Source organism: Monopterus albus, unplaced genomic scaffold (assembly GCF_001952655.1).
Source record: "Monopterus albus unplaced genomic scaffold, M_albus_1.0 scaffold3.1, whole genome shotgun sequence".
NCBI classification, from domain to species: Eukaryota; Metazoa; Chordata; class Actinopteri; order Synbranchiformes; family Synbranchidae; genus Monopterus; species Monopterus albus.
The window spans coordinates 156,534-173,141 of record NW_018127883.1 but is presented as its reverse complement, the minus strand read 5'-3'; the positions used below and the strand labels follow the sequence as shown (position 1 = coordinate 173,141).

The window sequence follows — 16,608 nt, the reverse complement described above, 5'->3', positions numbered from 1 at the left end:
ATTGTGTGTGGAGTGCCTCAGGGTTCTGTTTTGGGACCTAAATTATTTATATTATACATTAATGATATATGCAAGGTTTCTGATTTAGTGAAAGTGGTTTTGTTTGCTGATGACACTACCATTTGGGCATCGGGTGAAAACCTACAGCAACTTTTTGGATGGGTTTCACAGGAACTTGAGAAGATAAAGAAATGGTGTGACAGTAATATAGTATCTCTGAATTTGGATAAAACTAAATTTATGGTATTTGGGAATTGTAGACTAGATAATGAACTTCAATTGAAAATTGGGGGAGCTAATATCGAACGAGTATATGAAATTAAATTTCTAGGTGTCATAGTTGATGACCAGTTCTCCTGGAAATCTCATATCAGATATGTTCAGCATAAAATAGCAAAAAACATATCGATATTGGTGAGGGTTAGACATATTTTGGACAGAAAAGCACTACGTATTTTGTACTTTTCATTGATTTTACCATACTTAGAGTATGGCGTTGAAAACTGGGGAAATACATATAAAAGCTCACTTCAACCATTGTATATATTACAAAAAAGAGTGATAAGAATTGTGCATAAGATGGGGTATAGGGATCACACCAATGTAGCTTTCATACAGTCTAAATTGTTAAAATTTTTTGATTTAGTGGGATATAAGACTGCTGTGTTTATGTATAAAGCCAGGAACAATTTATTACCTGGTGGAATTCAAAAACTATTTAATGAAAGGGAAGGGGGATACAATTTAAGGGGTCAGTTAAATTATAAAATTCATGCTATACGTACAACTAAAAAAAGATTCTGTATTTCCATAAGTGGGGTAAAACTATGGAATAATTTAAGTGTGGACATAAAAAACAGTAAGAAAATTGATGAGTTTAAACACAAATATAAAGGTATGTGTCAATCAAGATATGGGCAAGAACAGGCTTAACGATTAATCAGGTGTAACATTGTGAGTGTGGTGTTTTAGTACATCACTAGCATGGTGCAGAACAAAATTATCTATGTAGTAATACTGCTTGCAAACCAATGATGATAAGATGATGTTAGGGGGTAGGACTAGATAAGTCTAACTTCTTCCTACTCCGTTCAAGCATGTACTAGGTATAAGCAAATTGATAATATACTTGTGGAATTATGTGTGTTGACATATTGACTGTTGTTACATGTTTGAAAGAATAAATCAAATCAAATCAAATCAAGGTGCAAAATGCTGATCCTGACAGTGAAGCTATTTCATTTGTTTCTTCAGTACAGTATTTGCTTGTAACAACTAAAGCATGGTTGTAAATACAGTATATACTTGAATAAGGCTGGAAAAAATACTTTGGTGCTGGTTGAAAACTAAAAAAATGATTTCCTCTTAACCAAAGTGCTTTGGTTGTATAAACCTAACCACACAAAGGGCTGGTTGCGAATCACTCAGTCTCCATTGTCACAGTCCTGCACTTTGAGCCACACTAACAACACTACAACTAGTGTGCGGTATGTACTATAAATGTAGTGCTTTCTACATTAGAGAGACGAGGATGGTTTTAACTACTGAAGAGCAGTAAAGAAGGCAACTTGTTCATTTACCAGACTGAAAATGTGCAGGAGGTCTGCTCCAATTACTCAGAAACATACATACATAAAAAATAACAAGGGCAGTATGTTTTCATTTAACTAATATACTGTATTATAAATGTAAGCAGAAATTACCAACTAAAAATGACATTATATATTAAAATCATTTTACAGGATCCACTTGAACTTCCCTGACAGCAACCAAGCTGTCTGATTAGGAAAAGAGAGCAGGACAACACTGACACATTAGCAACATTAGCACACATTAGTAAAAAGTCTGTTGACCTCAAAGTCAGTGAACATTATTAAGGATAATTTGCCCTGATATGTCTACAAGACCATACAAAACTTTGATAAATATTCATTTAAAATGAAAAATCATGTGTACTAAAGCCATCAGTACACATAAAAGAAATTCCCCACAAAACCAAATTCCATAGGGTTGTTGTTGAGTTGTGTTTTGGGTCAATGGCTTCCTCACTCCACTTATCTATTAATGTGTTCACCACGGAGCGCGACTTCATCCACAGAGGGAACCTCAAGCCTCTCGCTCACTTTCAAAAGGCTTAAGTCGGTCATTAAGAAAGTCATCACGCATTCCCTTGAAGCAAACCTCTCAAAACAAAATTCAAATGACACTAAGCACAGATTACACACTTGTCTAAAAATGCTTTTACATTAGTGAGCTTGTTAAGGAAGGCTAGGAAACAGGAAAGGAATGAAAAGAAAGAAGGAAGCCGGGTTAAGATAAAGTGAATATGTTTTTGAAAAGTACAACATTTTAAAATTGACCTGAATCATGTGCAGGGGGGAACTGAACCATGATTCTGTGCATGTGTGGCTTCCATTCAGCGCTATCTTTAAGGGCCTGCCAATCTTAATACAGCTGAAATTCACTTTTAACTGACATCTGCTTCAAAGTCAGTGAGTTGAGACTATAAATGCTAAGATTCCCCTGGTAATGTGGGAACTAAAACATGAAACTACAAGGAGAATCCTCTTAGCACGACCAGTGGACTGTGTAGGAAGAAAGGGGGATTTACACCCTCTCTTTAAATGACTGCCTTTTAAAAACACTGTATATTCGAAAGGGAGGACAGGGAGAAATATTGTGAAAGCACTTCTTTCCACTGAAGCATTATGCACAATGTAGAGAGCAGTCTCTCTATGGTCCTCTACAGCTTCAGGGAATTCAACCTTTTGTTGAACTCTCACAACTTTTCTACTGTGTACTGAAATTTCTACTACTGTAGGCACGCAATGCATTATTTGCAATAACAGACAGTGATAAATGTCAGTCATAAATAACGAGAACATACTGCGCAATGCATTATTTGCAATAACAGACAATGATAAGTGTCAGTCATAAATAACGAGAACATATTCATGGACGACTTTGCACACATTCACGCCACACCATCCTGAAGAGGTGAAAACTCTCCTCATAGACCAACAATAGATGTCACAGGAATAAATACAAAATGTAGGCTACAACTGTATTGTGCAAGCAAAGACCTTTGATTTAAAAATCATCTTTACATATTCCAGAATGGGTTTTTCATCTGGTCCATTTAGCAAGGGCTTAAATAAAGCCAAACATTGCCTTTCAAGTGGTCAACACCTTGGCATACAATGTATCACTAAAAACAGTGTTATGCTGTTACAAAACATGCTTTTCCACCATGGTGGTCTTCTGATAGTAAAAATGAGCACTGCCTTTGCCACAAGCGTGGGAAAGGCAGTTAACTGAAGAAGGGGAGGCCTGAGACTGTCTGCTACAGCGCTGGCTGCTCATGCTGTACCTTCTGTGATCTGGCCCCAGCTGTGGCTTAGCAAAGAGAGGATTGCCATTCCTGTCCCCAGCCATCTGACGAGCCGCCACCACCCCCGTCGCATCTTCTGTCAAGCTTTATTGCCTGCCCACCTGGACAAAAAAAGAGGGGGAGAGGATTTTTCATTCATGTTTGAGTAAGCCCTCTTGGCCCTCACATGGACAGCTGTGACCAACACAAATCTACTTAAATTTTCAGTAGGTTAGTAATTTTCAAACAACAAACTAATCTTGCAATCCATTTTACGGTAAATGGCATAATCCTCTGGATTATATGAATCAATCTGAATGTATGCAGTTACTTCTGGATTTTTCTAAAATCAATGAGGAATGCAGCAAACACTGCAAATGTAAATAACATGATGGTCATTGTTTAATTTACATCAGCTCATGGGCCCTTCTGGACTTTGAGGCTTCAGAGCAAGCAGCACTCATTTTACTCCTCCATCACATGTTTGGTGTTAACATATGCATCTGTTAGCAAGTTTGACTGGGTTGTGCTTAATAAGGACTGAAATGAAAGCAGTGTACTTAACTTGGTGGAAATATCCATAAATACAACCTTGCTTTAAAAATAATTACAGAATAATGAAAACATGCTGCAAGTGATGTTTGAGAGGCTTCTCTGAAAATTTGATACATTTCTCTACCGTTAACTTTTATGACTACTGGAATCCATTCTGGCTACAAATGTAGCTGAGCCCAGTCTTCATTTTCATTGAAAGAGCAAAACTACACACGTTTTCAAGTACTTACTATATACCAGTATACAAGGGGTGAGTGTTTTATACACAAGTAGAAAGTTTTCCAGGTGGAATTTTATAGCATGACTTTGCACAACATGTATAATGGCTACGTTGGTCTACAATGAAAAGTGTACTACTCTCACAATAACACCTCGACAACTGTGACACTGCAACTTTTTTCTCGTTCGAAAGTTGAAATTGGAAGTACTGTATGGCTATGTTTAGCCATACAGGACTCGGTTAAAACCACTCCCGCCACCTAGTGGTTTGAACATTACAAAGTTCCAAACCGTACGTCTTCAACTGACACTACATGTTAGTATTCACAATTGGTGACGGTAATGTGCTATTTCCTTGTTTCACAACTGCCATAAAATACCAAGAAGACGACCATGAAGAAGGACACTTGGCTGCGAGCAAACAAATGTGCCATGTCACAACTGTATAGCCATCATTATGACACCGTTTCATGCCATGGACCAACATATGGTAGGTATTATACATTTCACTGTGAGACCAGGCTGTGCACATATAGACAAATCTATTCGGGTTGTAGTCGAAAGTACAAGCAAAGTACCATGTCCAGGTTATATTCCGGACCTTTTTGTGCACACACAAATCCATAGTACACACTCTGGTCTGAGCTAGAGGAAGGCAAGATGTCACTACGTGGAGTCAAGATTTTTTTTTTTTTTTTTTTGTCAGCTTCTATCTTTGAGCTATTCCATACCATAACTATTCCAAGGCTTATTCTCAGCTTTCAAAGCAAATGCCAAGGGGGTGGGAAGGAACTCGCAAGCACCAATCCTATCATATCAAAGTGTCTAATTTATGCTATCAGCAATTCTTCATCTGTGATTTTCCTCGCCCGTTAACTTTTTGCCACTCGCACACGTTGTGCAGTTTGTATCTACTTCGGAATGTGTACAGATACTTGCCCAAACAAATTTTAACACCACTCAATCCGACACACTCAAAGAAGAGGCATCTTGCATGAACACACTGTGGACAGCAGGAGACAGCTGTGCTCTCTTCTTTTACAGTGCAACAAGAGTGATTTCCAACTGGCTTCCCATTCTCTCGTTGCCTTGTCATCTATCCACTCCCAGTGGTGTTCCCTTTTGAAGCAGATTTGATTTCCCACATTTTTATATCTATCTTCCTTAAGAGGGCTGAGGAAGATTGCTTTGATACATTTCACATGAGAAAACCCAGACCTGCACAACCAGCCACCCTGAAGAGAGAAGTAATTTCTTTCCACAGCTCTCTCCAAATCTCCTTTTAGTTGACATGGGAATGCTGTGTCTCATTTACATAGGCTAACAACAGTGTTCCTTCAAACTTAATGAACAGGGGAAACTGAAGAGATTGCTGACCTGGTGCTGAAAAAAGGCTCTTTTCCTAAAGAAACCTTCTCATAGTGGCCCATGAGTCACATCATGAATAGATATCTGCATTTTCAGAAACAAGGCTTTGATGAAACTAAGGGCAACAGTTTCAATTTCACTGAGCTCTATGTTAATGGATATCATTTGCTGCAGTCCAACCACAGCTCCCTCCAAGTATTGTGATGTGATTCTGCTGAATGATAAATGCTTTCCTATACAGTATGTTTACACAATAGCACTGCGATTATATCACTGTAAAGGGGGAAATTAAGCAAGCTTATAATACAGGGCATGGACAAGAAAGAGCACATGTGTTTAAGGTAGGGCAGGGAGAGGTGAATGAAGCAGTCACAGTTAGGGATTACCCAGAGTGAAGATGCAGCTCCTCATTCCGGAAAATGCAGGGGCTTTGCGCTCCTTGAATGAGAAAAAAAAAGCTTGTCTATTTCTTTCTCTGTGTTCCTTCGATCACCTCTCATCTGGAATCAAGTTCTTTTTCCACCTGCTCCTGTTCATGTGCTTTCATGTTGACAGACTGTCAGAGACATCTCGATAACAGAAATCACAACTCTGTTAACTCTTTAAGGGGAAACATGTCACCAACAGCAGACAACATGATGGCATTAATAATTTACTGCTCCTAGCAAGCAAAAATGACTGAAAGATAAACTTCAACATTCAGACTCTTCAACATTCAGCCTTTTAATGCACAGCACTTTATGTGTAGGAGATTGACCAAACTGGGGGGAAAAAAAAGATCTTTAAAAGCTTTTAACCATTTAGGAATAAATTTGTTTTCTAAGAAATGTTCTTTAAAATTGACAAATGGCTGTACAATTTTTTATTAAAAATTTTGGAACAGAAAGGAAAGAAGTTACCAAAAAAAAAAAACACTCAAAAGTGAGAACTCTAATCCTTCAATTCACAAGTGAAAAGCCAGTGAAAGGAAATGTTTGTTCAGGTGTTGTTGAGATGCGTTTACTGTACCTGTGCGTCATCGCACCTGAGGATGCAATTTGAAAAGCAAAGCACCGTGACTCATAGGGTTTCATACCTGTTTCCCAGTAATAGTGGTGCCTTGAGTCCGAGGTGAAAAGCCAGGCACTGACTCATCATGATGAAGGAGCAAAATTATATTTATGCCTTTGAAACATCTGATTTTCTTTTGGCTGGTTTCTAATTTTAAAACGTTAATGTCAAATTGTTATTCCTGTTGTACAGATGTTGGACCTTTTGAATTCATATTAACAAAAAGTAATTTAAACAGTTTTTGCAGGAAAAAAAAACTTGCATACAGGGGTAAGGTAAATACTAGTGAACAAAACAGTCAGCAAAAGCTGCAGCAAAATATTCCTCTCAAGTGTTGAGGTTATCATAAAGTGCAGTGCTGCTTTACGTCCCTGAATTTCTTTAGCCTCTTATGTCAGAATCCACCTATTCACTTCTACAAAATAACTGACACTGCCACAGAGAGAATGTGGATCTGAGATGGTGAGCTTTTGTTCTCCAGCTCTTATGTGGAAGTGAGGCTGCTGCTTCGCTTTAATAGTTGACAATGGAGGATTTTTGAGTGGGTCAGTCCAACATCATAGGTCTGTTAAATATGTAACAGCATGGTCAACCACTGACACAGAACAAAATGAAATCAAAGCAGGAAAGCAAAGAGTCACTGACGTAACCTGATGTGTCACTCCAACGTTCTTTTAACTACACATTTCACTACAGTCTGAAAGAGTAGCGTGGACTATATGGTATAGTGTAATCATTATCACTGTATTATCAAGGGCATTTTCCAGTGGGTATACTGTAGATGCCAAAATAAGTGTGTTCCACTCCTATCCATTACATGAGAAACTCTTCACAAGTCAAATTAAAACATACAGTACTTCCTCTTTTTGGTAGTTTTTACTCAGTTCACTCAAAATCATTGCTATGGGTATCAGAGGTTCATAGAAGAACAATAAAAATCATATCACAATATAATTCCGCAAAAATTTGAATTCTTACATTGAATTACATCTTAAATACTGAAAATGACAAAGGCATTATTCCACTGACATTTAATCTAACAATTCTGATAACTGCTTAGTCAATTTATAAATTAAAAAATAAAAGTGCTTCATAATGAAATCAACTAATTGCAGGACAGTTGTCAAGATCACAGTAAGGATCGTGTATAGGTTTACTGTAAAAAGTGTTGGCTTTCAATCCACCCTACAGATGGATATATGTATCATATGTTTAAAAAAAATTTTGGATTAACTTTAGTTTCTCAAATAACTCTTTACTTTGTATAGCATGGTCTATAATTCTTTACTTCTCTATACTTTGTGGAGCATTTTACACTGATGGCTCTGGAAAACAACTGAAGCTATAGCCCTCAGGTTGCGGCTGCCAGCCAACACATTGGCAGTTAATATTGCAGCGTGATACGTGCGTCTCAAAAACGCAACTGAGTCCGCTCAAATGCAGGACTGCAGTTCTAAATAAGGACTGAATTTGGGCCGGCTTTATTGTGACTGATACTGATCTTGTAAAATACACCTGGACAGGCGCCGATACTGATACTTGGTATCGGATTAAGACATCTCTAATTCATAGTGAAGGTACTATAAACTTGTCAAGGTAATAAAAAGCAGAGCTGAGCATTTAGCCACAAAGTGCCTCATCTGCTAATTTAGAAAGTATTTCTCACAAAATCTGATGTCCTCTTTACTCTCCTTTTGTATCAGCCTCCTCCTTTTAGTGCAGGTAATGAAAACTGTGGACTCATTCATTTGACAGCACCAGATTACAGTACATCTTTAGTGGCTCCTCCCTGTCCCCATTTACAGCACAGAGCCATGTAATTCAATTGACAAAAAGAAAAACACAGCACAATAAATATTGCAGATATCTGAGTCTAAAAAATGGGAGATGCCAGCAGCATGCGTTTATGCCTAGTAATACTGAAATTGCTCAACATGTAACACAGAGTATTTGCTTAATCACCATGTTTACAGCCTTATTACATCCCAGTTATAATTATAATAGCAGCAGACTGTCATATTAAAAATTAAAAACACCTGCAGGCAAAACAATTTGTATTTTTACAATAAAAAAAGAAAAATACTTTGATAGACCCTTAATTCTGTACAAAAGACATGACAATAACAGAATGAAGTGAAGAGAAAGAGCCAAGACAGGCACTGTTATACAATTATCATTATACAATTCCAGACATCCTGGAAAGAAAAATTTCCTTATCCAACAAACTGTTTTACCGTCTGAAAATATACTGCAATTTTTTAGTTACTTGTAAACATCATCATGGAAACATAGGAACAAAACCCTGTTGCAAAAACCTGGAGCTGAACATGGTTAAACCAGTGGACTTTAGGAAGAGCCCCCTCACCATACTCAGCAGTACAGTACCAGCAGCAGAGTATGGACTGAGAATTGAACCAAGTTCGTGGGCTCCTCTATCTCCCAGGGCCTGAAGTGGACATCCAACAGCAGCACCATCATCAAAAAGGCATAGCAGAGGATGTACTTCATGCACCAGCTCAGAAAGTTCAACCTGCCCCAGGAGCTGCTGATACAGTTCTACAGAGGAATGACTGAGCCTGTTCTCTGCACTTCCATCACTGTCTTGTTTTGCTCAGCATCCAAACAGGACAGGAAAAGACTCCAGAGAACAGTCAGGACTGCAGAAAAGATCACCAGTGCCAGCCTGCCCTCCATGGAGGATCTGTACACTTCATGGGTCAGAAGGAGGGCAGAGAAGATTTCTGCACACCCCTCACATCCTTCACATGAACTGTTTGAACTCCTCCCCTCCGGACAGCGCTACAGGCCACTGTACACCAGAACAACCAGACAAGGACAGCTTCTTCCCCCAGGGAATCACTCAGATCAACAGTTAACTATGACTGAAGCAACAGGACTCGGCAACCACCGCAGTGCAATAATTGTAAATATTACCCCTACTTGTGCCAGTTTGATAGATATCCAATTTGAAATGTGTATATACAGTTTGTATATAATGTTTATGAATGCTGCTTCTCTTCCTCCTCCCATGCTCCACCTACCTTTGATTGCACTATTCTATTGTCTGTTGTCTCAAACATGCTGAGGGCCACTGTGCCGAAGACAAGTTCCTTGTCCTTCAACATGCTTGGCCATTAAAGCTGATTCTGAAGAAAACCATTTCTTGATTCAAAACATTTGAATCAAATTAAAGAAGGGCACTACAGTACATTTTGGTTCCAACTCCAGTGCACTGTGAGTCAAACCACTGATTCTAGTCCATTTCCCACTGAGCAGCGCTACAGGCCACTGTACACCAGAACAACCAGACAAGGACAGCTTCTTCCCCCAGGGAATCACTCAGATCAACAGTTAACTATGACTGAAGCAACAGGACTCGGCAACCACCGCAGTGCAATAATTGTAAATATTACCCCTACTTGTGCCAGTTTGATAGATATCCAATTTGAAATGTGTATATACAGTTTGTATATAATGTTTATGAATGCTGCTTCTCTTCCTCCTCCCATGCTCCACCTACCTTTGATTGCACTATTCTATTGTCTGTTGCCTCAAACATGCTGAGGGCCACTGTGCCAAAGACAAATTCCTTGTCCTTCAACATACTTGGCCATTAAAGCCGATTCTGAAGAAAACCATTTCTTGATTCAAAACATTTGAATCAAATTAAAGAAGGGCACTACAGTACATTTTGGTTCTAACTCCAGTGCACTGTGTGTCAAACCACTGATTCTTGTCCATTTCCCACTGAGCTGCAAAAGCACACTTTGATGAGAGTGCAGGAAACGGACACAGTTGTTCCACCTTTTTCATTCTGTCAATGTTATTACAAAAATCCCGAATCACAGAAGATATAAATTACAAGTCTTATGCGAATCAAATTTTAGAGTAGAGGCACAGCACATTAGTCATTACAGTAAAAAACCAAATAGGTCATGTCAAAAAGAACAATGTCTTACCTGGGACTGTAAGTTCATCCTCACTTAGCAACAGAATCAAAATCAAGTACGAAACACAACACCAATGGTTCAACTCTAGTGTGTAACATAAAACAGTGGAGTGTAACCAAACCTGATACCACTCTAAGCAACGTCACACAGAGACATGTGTATGCATATTCACAAAAACCAAAAAAATAATGCATAAACAAAGCAAATGTTCAGTCAGTTTGGTTAGATGGGCCAGACCAGTGCAGAGCTAGTCATTAGCTACCGTGAAATGTAATTAGGGGTAGAATAGAAGTCCCAGTGATCTAACGATGGGAGTGACTAGGCCAGTCTAGTAGACTGACCTACAAATGGCTTACACCCAGCTGGAGAGAGCAAACTGAAAGAGATGAGGCTAAACATCCAGGCAAGCAGCTGGTACTGAAGCCTCATCTCCCTCCTCCTCTACGTTTACCTCCTAAACCCACCTACACTAGTTCATATTGTAGATGCCAAGACAATTTCATTAACTGATTACAGTAAAGTATTTGATCACTGAGGCAAGGAGACATTTAAGAGGACACTGAATATGCATTGTCTTCACTGCTGTGCCAGACACTCCCTTCACTCCTCAACAATTTTAGCTAAGTTTACTATGAAAACTAACTGTTTACACTGGATTTGACATCAGAAATCTGCACACATTAGGCTTACAGGTACAAATCCAGGTGGTATGAGATATTTCCAAAGGGAACTAATGAGATGACAGACAAAACCGATCTAGTTCCCCTTGAATGGAGCACACACACTTGTGGTTTACAACAATACCTTTAAAATGCGTTTCTAGCATCACAATAAGATGAAAAATGGCTCTTGCACTTCATTTTCTATGCCATGATACACACCACTGTAACAGTAAATGCCACAACAAATTACATTTTTTATGCATCTACATCACAGTTTCACTTCCTACAAACCAGTGCATCTTTAATTATCTTATGGCACAAAACTAGGCCCAAATAACCTCAATCAATCATGTCATTTGGCAAAAATAAACTTTGGCTACCCCATTCATTTCTCTCCCTAGCAGATATGAGATTGGTTTAAGCTCTTGACTGATTGCTCCCCCCCCATTATATCATGCTCGGGTCTTTCATTACAGGACAATCAATTAGGGAAGCAAAATGTTCTCAAAATACTGTTTACCACCAATTTAAGTTTGAACTTTCCAAGTACAATATATTGCGTTGGTGGTGGAGAAACACTTGATGGGGTCTCCCAGAATGCCTTAGAGGCTGAAGCACTTGCCAGGATCTCCCATAATGTCCCCCTTTTGGGGGTGGGGGGTGTATTCAGTTCAGGTTTGGTGGGGATTGATCAATGTTCTGGCTGTTGGTGCATTTGTCCGCGTGCGTTAGAGAGAAAAATAAAAATAAGGACAATCTTCTTCTCCAGCTCCTTCTTCCAGCTAGCCAATGCAACAATATGTTTTATTAATGAAGCGAAAACACTCACTTATAGCTGCAATCTGTTTAGATGCAAAGACCAGACTCCAGAGCACTTGAATCTACATATGCAAATTGAAAACATCACAACTAGTCAGGCTAACTAGATTTCACTGTGTAAAATCCAACTGTGTGCAAAACAACTTGCACAGGCCTACAGTATGTAATCATGGTAGAACTGGTCAAATATTATTTCATCCTGGTTGTATATGCTGCATTACAGACTATGAAAATATTAAAAGAAATTAGTATTTGTATATTTAACAGTTCTGTATTTGGTAGTAGGTTGTAAAAAGACTCCAATATTCTAAAATTTTATTTACTCATTTGTTATCAGTAACTAACACTGTAGGTGCTTCCCTGTGCAGCATGATGCAACACCTACTGTATAATGAGTGATTTCTAAGTGACAGCTTATTGTCTGCCTGTGGCTGTGGGAGAGAATGGCCTTTAGTATGAGCAGTGATCTCAATGTGCACTTGACACAGAAATGAAAAGCTATTATGCAGATAATGTTCATTCAATTTTCTTAATTATGTAACTTTTTATTTTTTTTATCCCATCCCACCCGTGTCACGAGGTGCATTTTATCATATTCTCTGTGAAGAGCCACGCCAAGCTGACTAGCACTAATGCTAAACACAGACACAGATGTTTAGCCTGGGTGTTTCAGCTAGAAATACTGACCCTATTGGGAAAATGTATAAACAGCATTATGTGCTTTTGCAATGCTGCTACCAGCAAATGAAAGATGTAATGTGGGCCTCGAGTGCTCTCATGATTATTGTGATGGGTTGGAATGGCTTGAACATGATAAACCCCATGCACCTGTTTATGCAATGTGCTTTCACAGATTAAATATACCCTTGCTCCAAGTAGAAAAACTAATAGGAAGGAGGAAATGAGAGCTCAAGTGTTTATCAGGACTATTGCATATCTGTACACACAATAAGGATATATCCTAAATTAATTGAAACGATGACTTGCTCAATAAAGATGTGATGATGAACAGTATTCAAAGACTATGTCAGAAGGTTGTGTATAATGTTTACTCTCATGGAAAAATCAGCTATTGTATATAGCAAAGGACTACTAACCGGGTAACAAATACACTAAAATTCACACTGCCACTTCATAACAAAAGCCTTCCACCGATATGCTAGTGGAATGCTTTTAATATGAAAGCAGAATATATAACAGTAAAATGAGAGTGAAAATAACATCCAAACCACAAAGCTTCAGTTAGAGGTGTCAGAAACGGTGCGCGATGCTGCCGAAAAGTGTTTAGTGGACTCAATTAAAAGACCAGACGAGGAAGTGTTGAACAAAACTGTCTCTTTAATAAGAGAGCTAAAACTAAACAAAACCATACGAGACAAGGTGAAACACAAAACTCACGGTCGGTATCAGTCCCAGGTCAGAGCCAGCAAACACATACGTACATCCAGGGGAATCCAAAGTTCGTTGTCCAAAAGGGAAAGTCTGATAATCATACACCGTGGCAGTCCGTAACAAGTGGGCGAGGCAGAATAGAACAGTCCGAGGTAACAGTCCGGGATCAGAAACACAAAATACCAAAACCGAAAAAAATGCTGGAAAGTCAGAGCTAGGGTCTAGAACAATCTGGCAGCGTCCTGGTGGGTGGACGCTGCCTAAATAGAAGTAAAAAACAGGTGCAAACAATAAGGAGCAGGTGACCTAATGATGATCAAGTAAAAGGGCCAAAATGGAGGTGAAACAAAACAGAAAGTAATGTGAAACTAAAAGCCGGACAGGAAGCAGAGGGACCGAATCATGACAAGAGGCTACAAATGTACTGAGAATTGAACTAAAAGAGACTTAAGGTGGTCACCATCAGAGCCACGTGTGTAAAGAGGTAGTTTAGACAAAGCTTTAAGGAGGAAACTAGCATGGGTCAGTTACCAGCTTTTGTGTGGCTGCAGTGAAAATGCCTGTAATTTACTGCTTTGTGCAGCACAATATGACTATGACAACTAATGCCAAAGAACTGTAATGAGTCTGTATCTCCCTGGTAAAGATCAGGCTAGTTGTCACCATCAAATGAAACAACAGCCGATTCTTCCCTACTGGATGCAACTGATATGGAATACAGCCTGGAAGTCGACACTAGAACCCATTTGGGGCTGTAATCATATATTAATGTACACTGATACAAGACATTACATATAATAAGTAAAGTAGAATAGCATAAGTAGAAATGGCCAACCAGCTTTTATGCAACTTATCTAGTTTCATGAGTCCACAAAACATGAAAAAAGTAGAAATGGCCAACCAGCTTTTATGTAACTTATCTAGTTTAACGAGTCCACAAAACATTAAATTGCAGCTGAGGATTGAGCAACAAAAAGTCACCCTGAGATAACGATGTGCCAACATCTTCTGTCCTGTCCAAGTCAAAAATATATTATGTTGAATGAACAAGGACAAAAGTGACAATCAAAATTAGCTTTAAACACTGAGCCAAAATTGGACCAAACACAAAACACACCTACATTAATACAATTCAGCATCATATGTGATTTTCATCCTCAGTTACTACTGAGTAATAGGAAGCTGAAAAGCAAATCTGCATGCAGTGCAGTTAAATAGATAATGTGCTCATCTGTAGCTATGTCAACACAGCCTGGTGGGCTACTAAGGCTCTCATTTTCTATAATTCAGAGCAGGAGAGGCACAGATCTCAGAGGTTCTAATCCTTCTGCCTTAGTCATCTCATGACCACATTTTAAATCTCTAAACCGTCGCTGAGCTAAGTCTGTGCGATTGCCCCGGCTACTCTGTGCCGTCTGCTTAGCATCAACAATGCCCTATCCCTGTCACAAGGCGCAATGCTCTGCACAATAGGAGCCACTTATCCACATGGTCTTAAACAAATGTAGCTGATGCCAGACAAAGGAATGCTTCTGACTTTGTGAACATCTTTCACCTCAGTGGATGACTTTTCCCCCTGCTAATCACAGCAAGACAGTGACTGTCACAGGGTTTGTCTCAAAGCTTTAGTATATAACGGAAGCACTAATCCCACCATGGAAAAATTTAATCCAAAATGGAATGGTTAGAGCTATGAACCATGTGTCCATTTTATTGTATTTATCTAAATGAATAGTATGGGCAAAAAAGAAATATACAAGGACATGTAGTAAATTATTTGGCACAGATTGTATTGGAAAAAACCTTGAAAATGCATGATACAGTAGGCTTGAGAAAAAGGTCAGAACACAGTACAATAGCTAGCGAGTGGATTTTGACCACAGTGTGAACCGTGATAAACTGATGAAAATATCTAATTGTTCTATCTGGTCTTCCAAGGTCAGTACAACCACTCAGTTCATTAAAAACAAAACAATCTGTATCTGGCAGCTGCATTAGGCCATGTAGATTTGTAGGGCAGCCTCTGAGATTAGGCATCTGACTTCTTATTGCTCCTCACATCTGTAATTAATTTTCCATATATGCTACAAGCATTACCAACATACTGTATGTATGATAAAACATACATTTCCCTTCTTCAAAGCATGCTTAAGTGGCATGTCAGCCACTACACAATGTGATCCACTCACCTCTGTCATTTCCTCTGACTGCTTCGAATACATCAAAGGATTCTGTAATGGCTGGAATAAAAGATAGACTGGATTCATTTGAATCGAAATGGGTCTTTTGTGTTTCACTACAACCCTATGAGCTACATTTAAGTGAATATTTATCATGGCAATTCTTCAAAACTGCAGTGCAAGGCACAACCCCAGAAGCTTCAACATAATAAGATTCTCTGACCTCATCCCCATAACCTTTAGATATAGTCCCAACAGGAAAGTCTACACCAGAAACCAGGTGATTAGAAGAAAACAGCCAAGGCACTGTGATGTTTTATAAGCAAGCATGGTGTCAGGCAAAGCATGGATACCTTTGGATACAAGGTTAGTGATGATAATAGGCCAATCGGTGGCGATTGGCCTATTATCAGTAATGGACCAGTTGAAGCGGGTGTCCCCCCCTCCCAAGTCCCCTCCCCACCACAAACACCAGGGCAGTAGTGCTGCCTGGCACACCAGAATGAGGAGAAGACGACATCCAATTATAGTGGGGCAAGCCACGTAAAGGTGACATTTGTACTTTACCGGACTTGCTTTTCAAACATCACAGTGTACTTTTTCAAGAAAAAAAAAAAAGACTTGAGGGGTGGTTACTAAGTGGCTGATTTTGCATCTGCGCATCTGGTTTATTTGCCCATTTCGATTAAAATGCCATGTCCCAGCTGTTTCTGCAAGACGTATACATGGGTTTCTCAGTTCTAAACAAGGCTAGTATTGTCTTTGTCTCGCAATATTTGCAAATTGTCAGTTTCCACCTGTCTCATTTCTGGAAACAGGAAAAATGAAATTCTGCCACACAACAGTTCTAAAAGTCAATGATGGAGTATCCGCTATGCAAGTTTCAAATAATGTGACCTGAATGCTATACCAGTGAAAAAAATCATATGCAAAATCCTGGCAGATAGCGTGACAGTCCACGATGTTGTCGAGAAACACTTCTATCGTGACATTACAAATGCTGTTACATTCCTAGATGATAATGTGACGATATTTACATTTCA

General features: G+C 39.0%; 1 protein-coding gene across 1 annotated transcript in view; it reads right to left on the bottom strand.

Moving 5' to 3' along the window:
* LOC109960182 (protocadherin-15) overlaps positions 1–16,608 on the bottom strand; it is a 199,264-nt gene that overhangs the window by 135,685 nt on the left and 46,971 nt on the right. The window contains exon 2 of the mRNA XM_020600094.1: positions 3,371–3,492. Within this exon, the coding sequence (XP_020455750.1) occupies positions 3,371–3,464 (94 nt within the window). The 5' untranslated portion in view covers positions 3,465–3,492. The remainder of the gene's footprint in view (positions 1–3,370; positions 3,493–16,608) is intronic.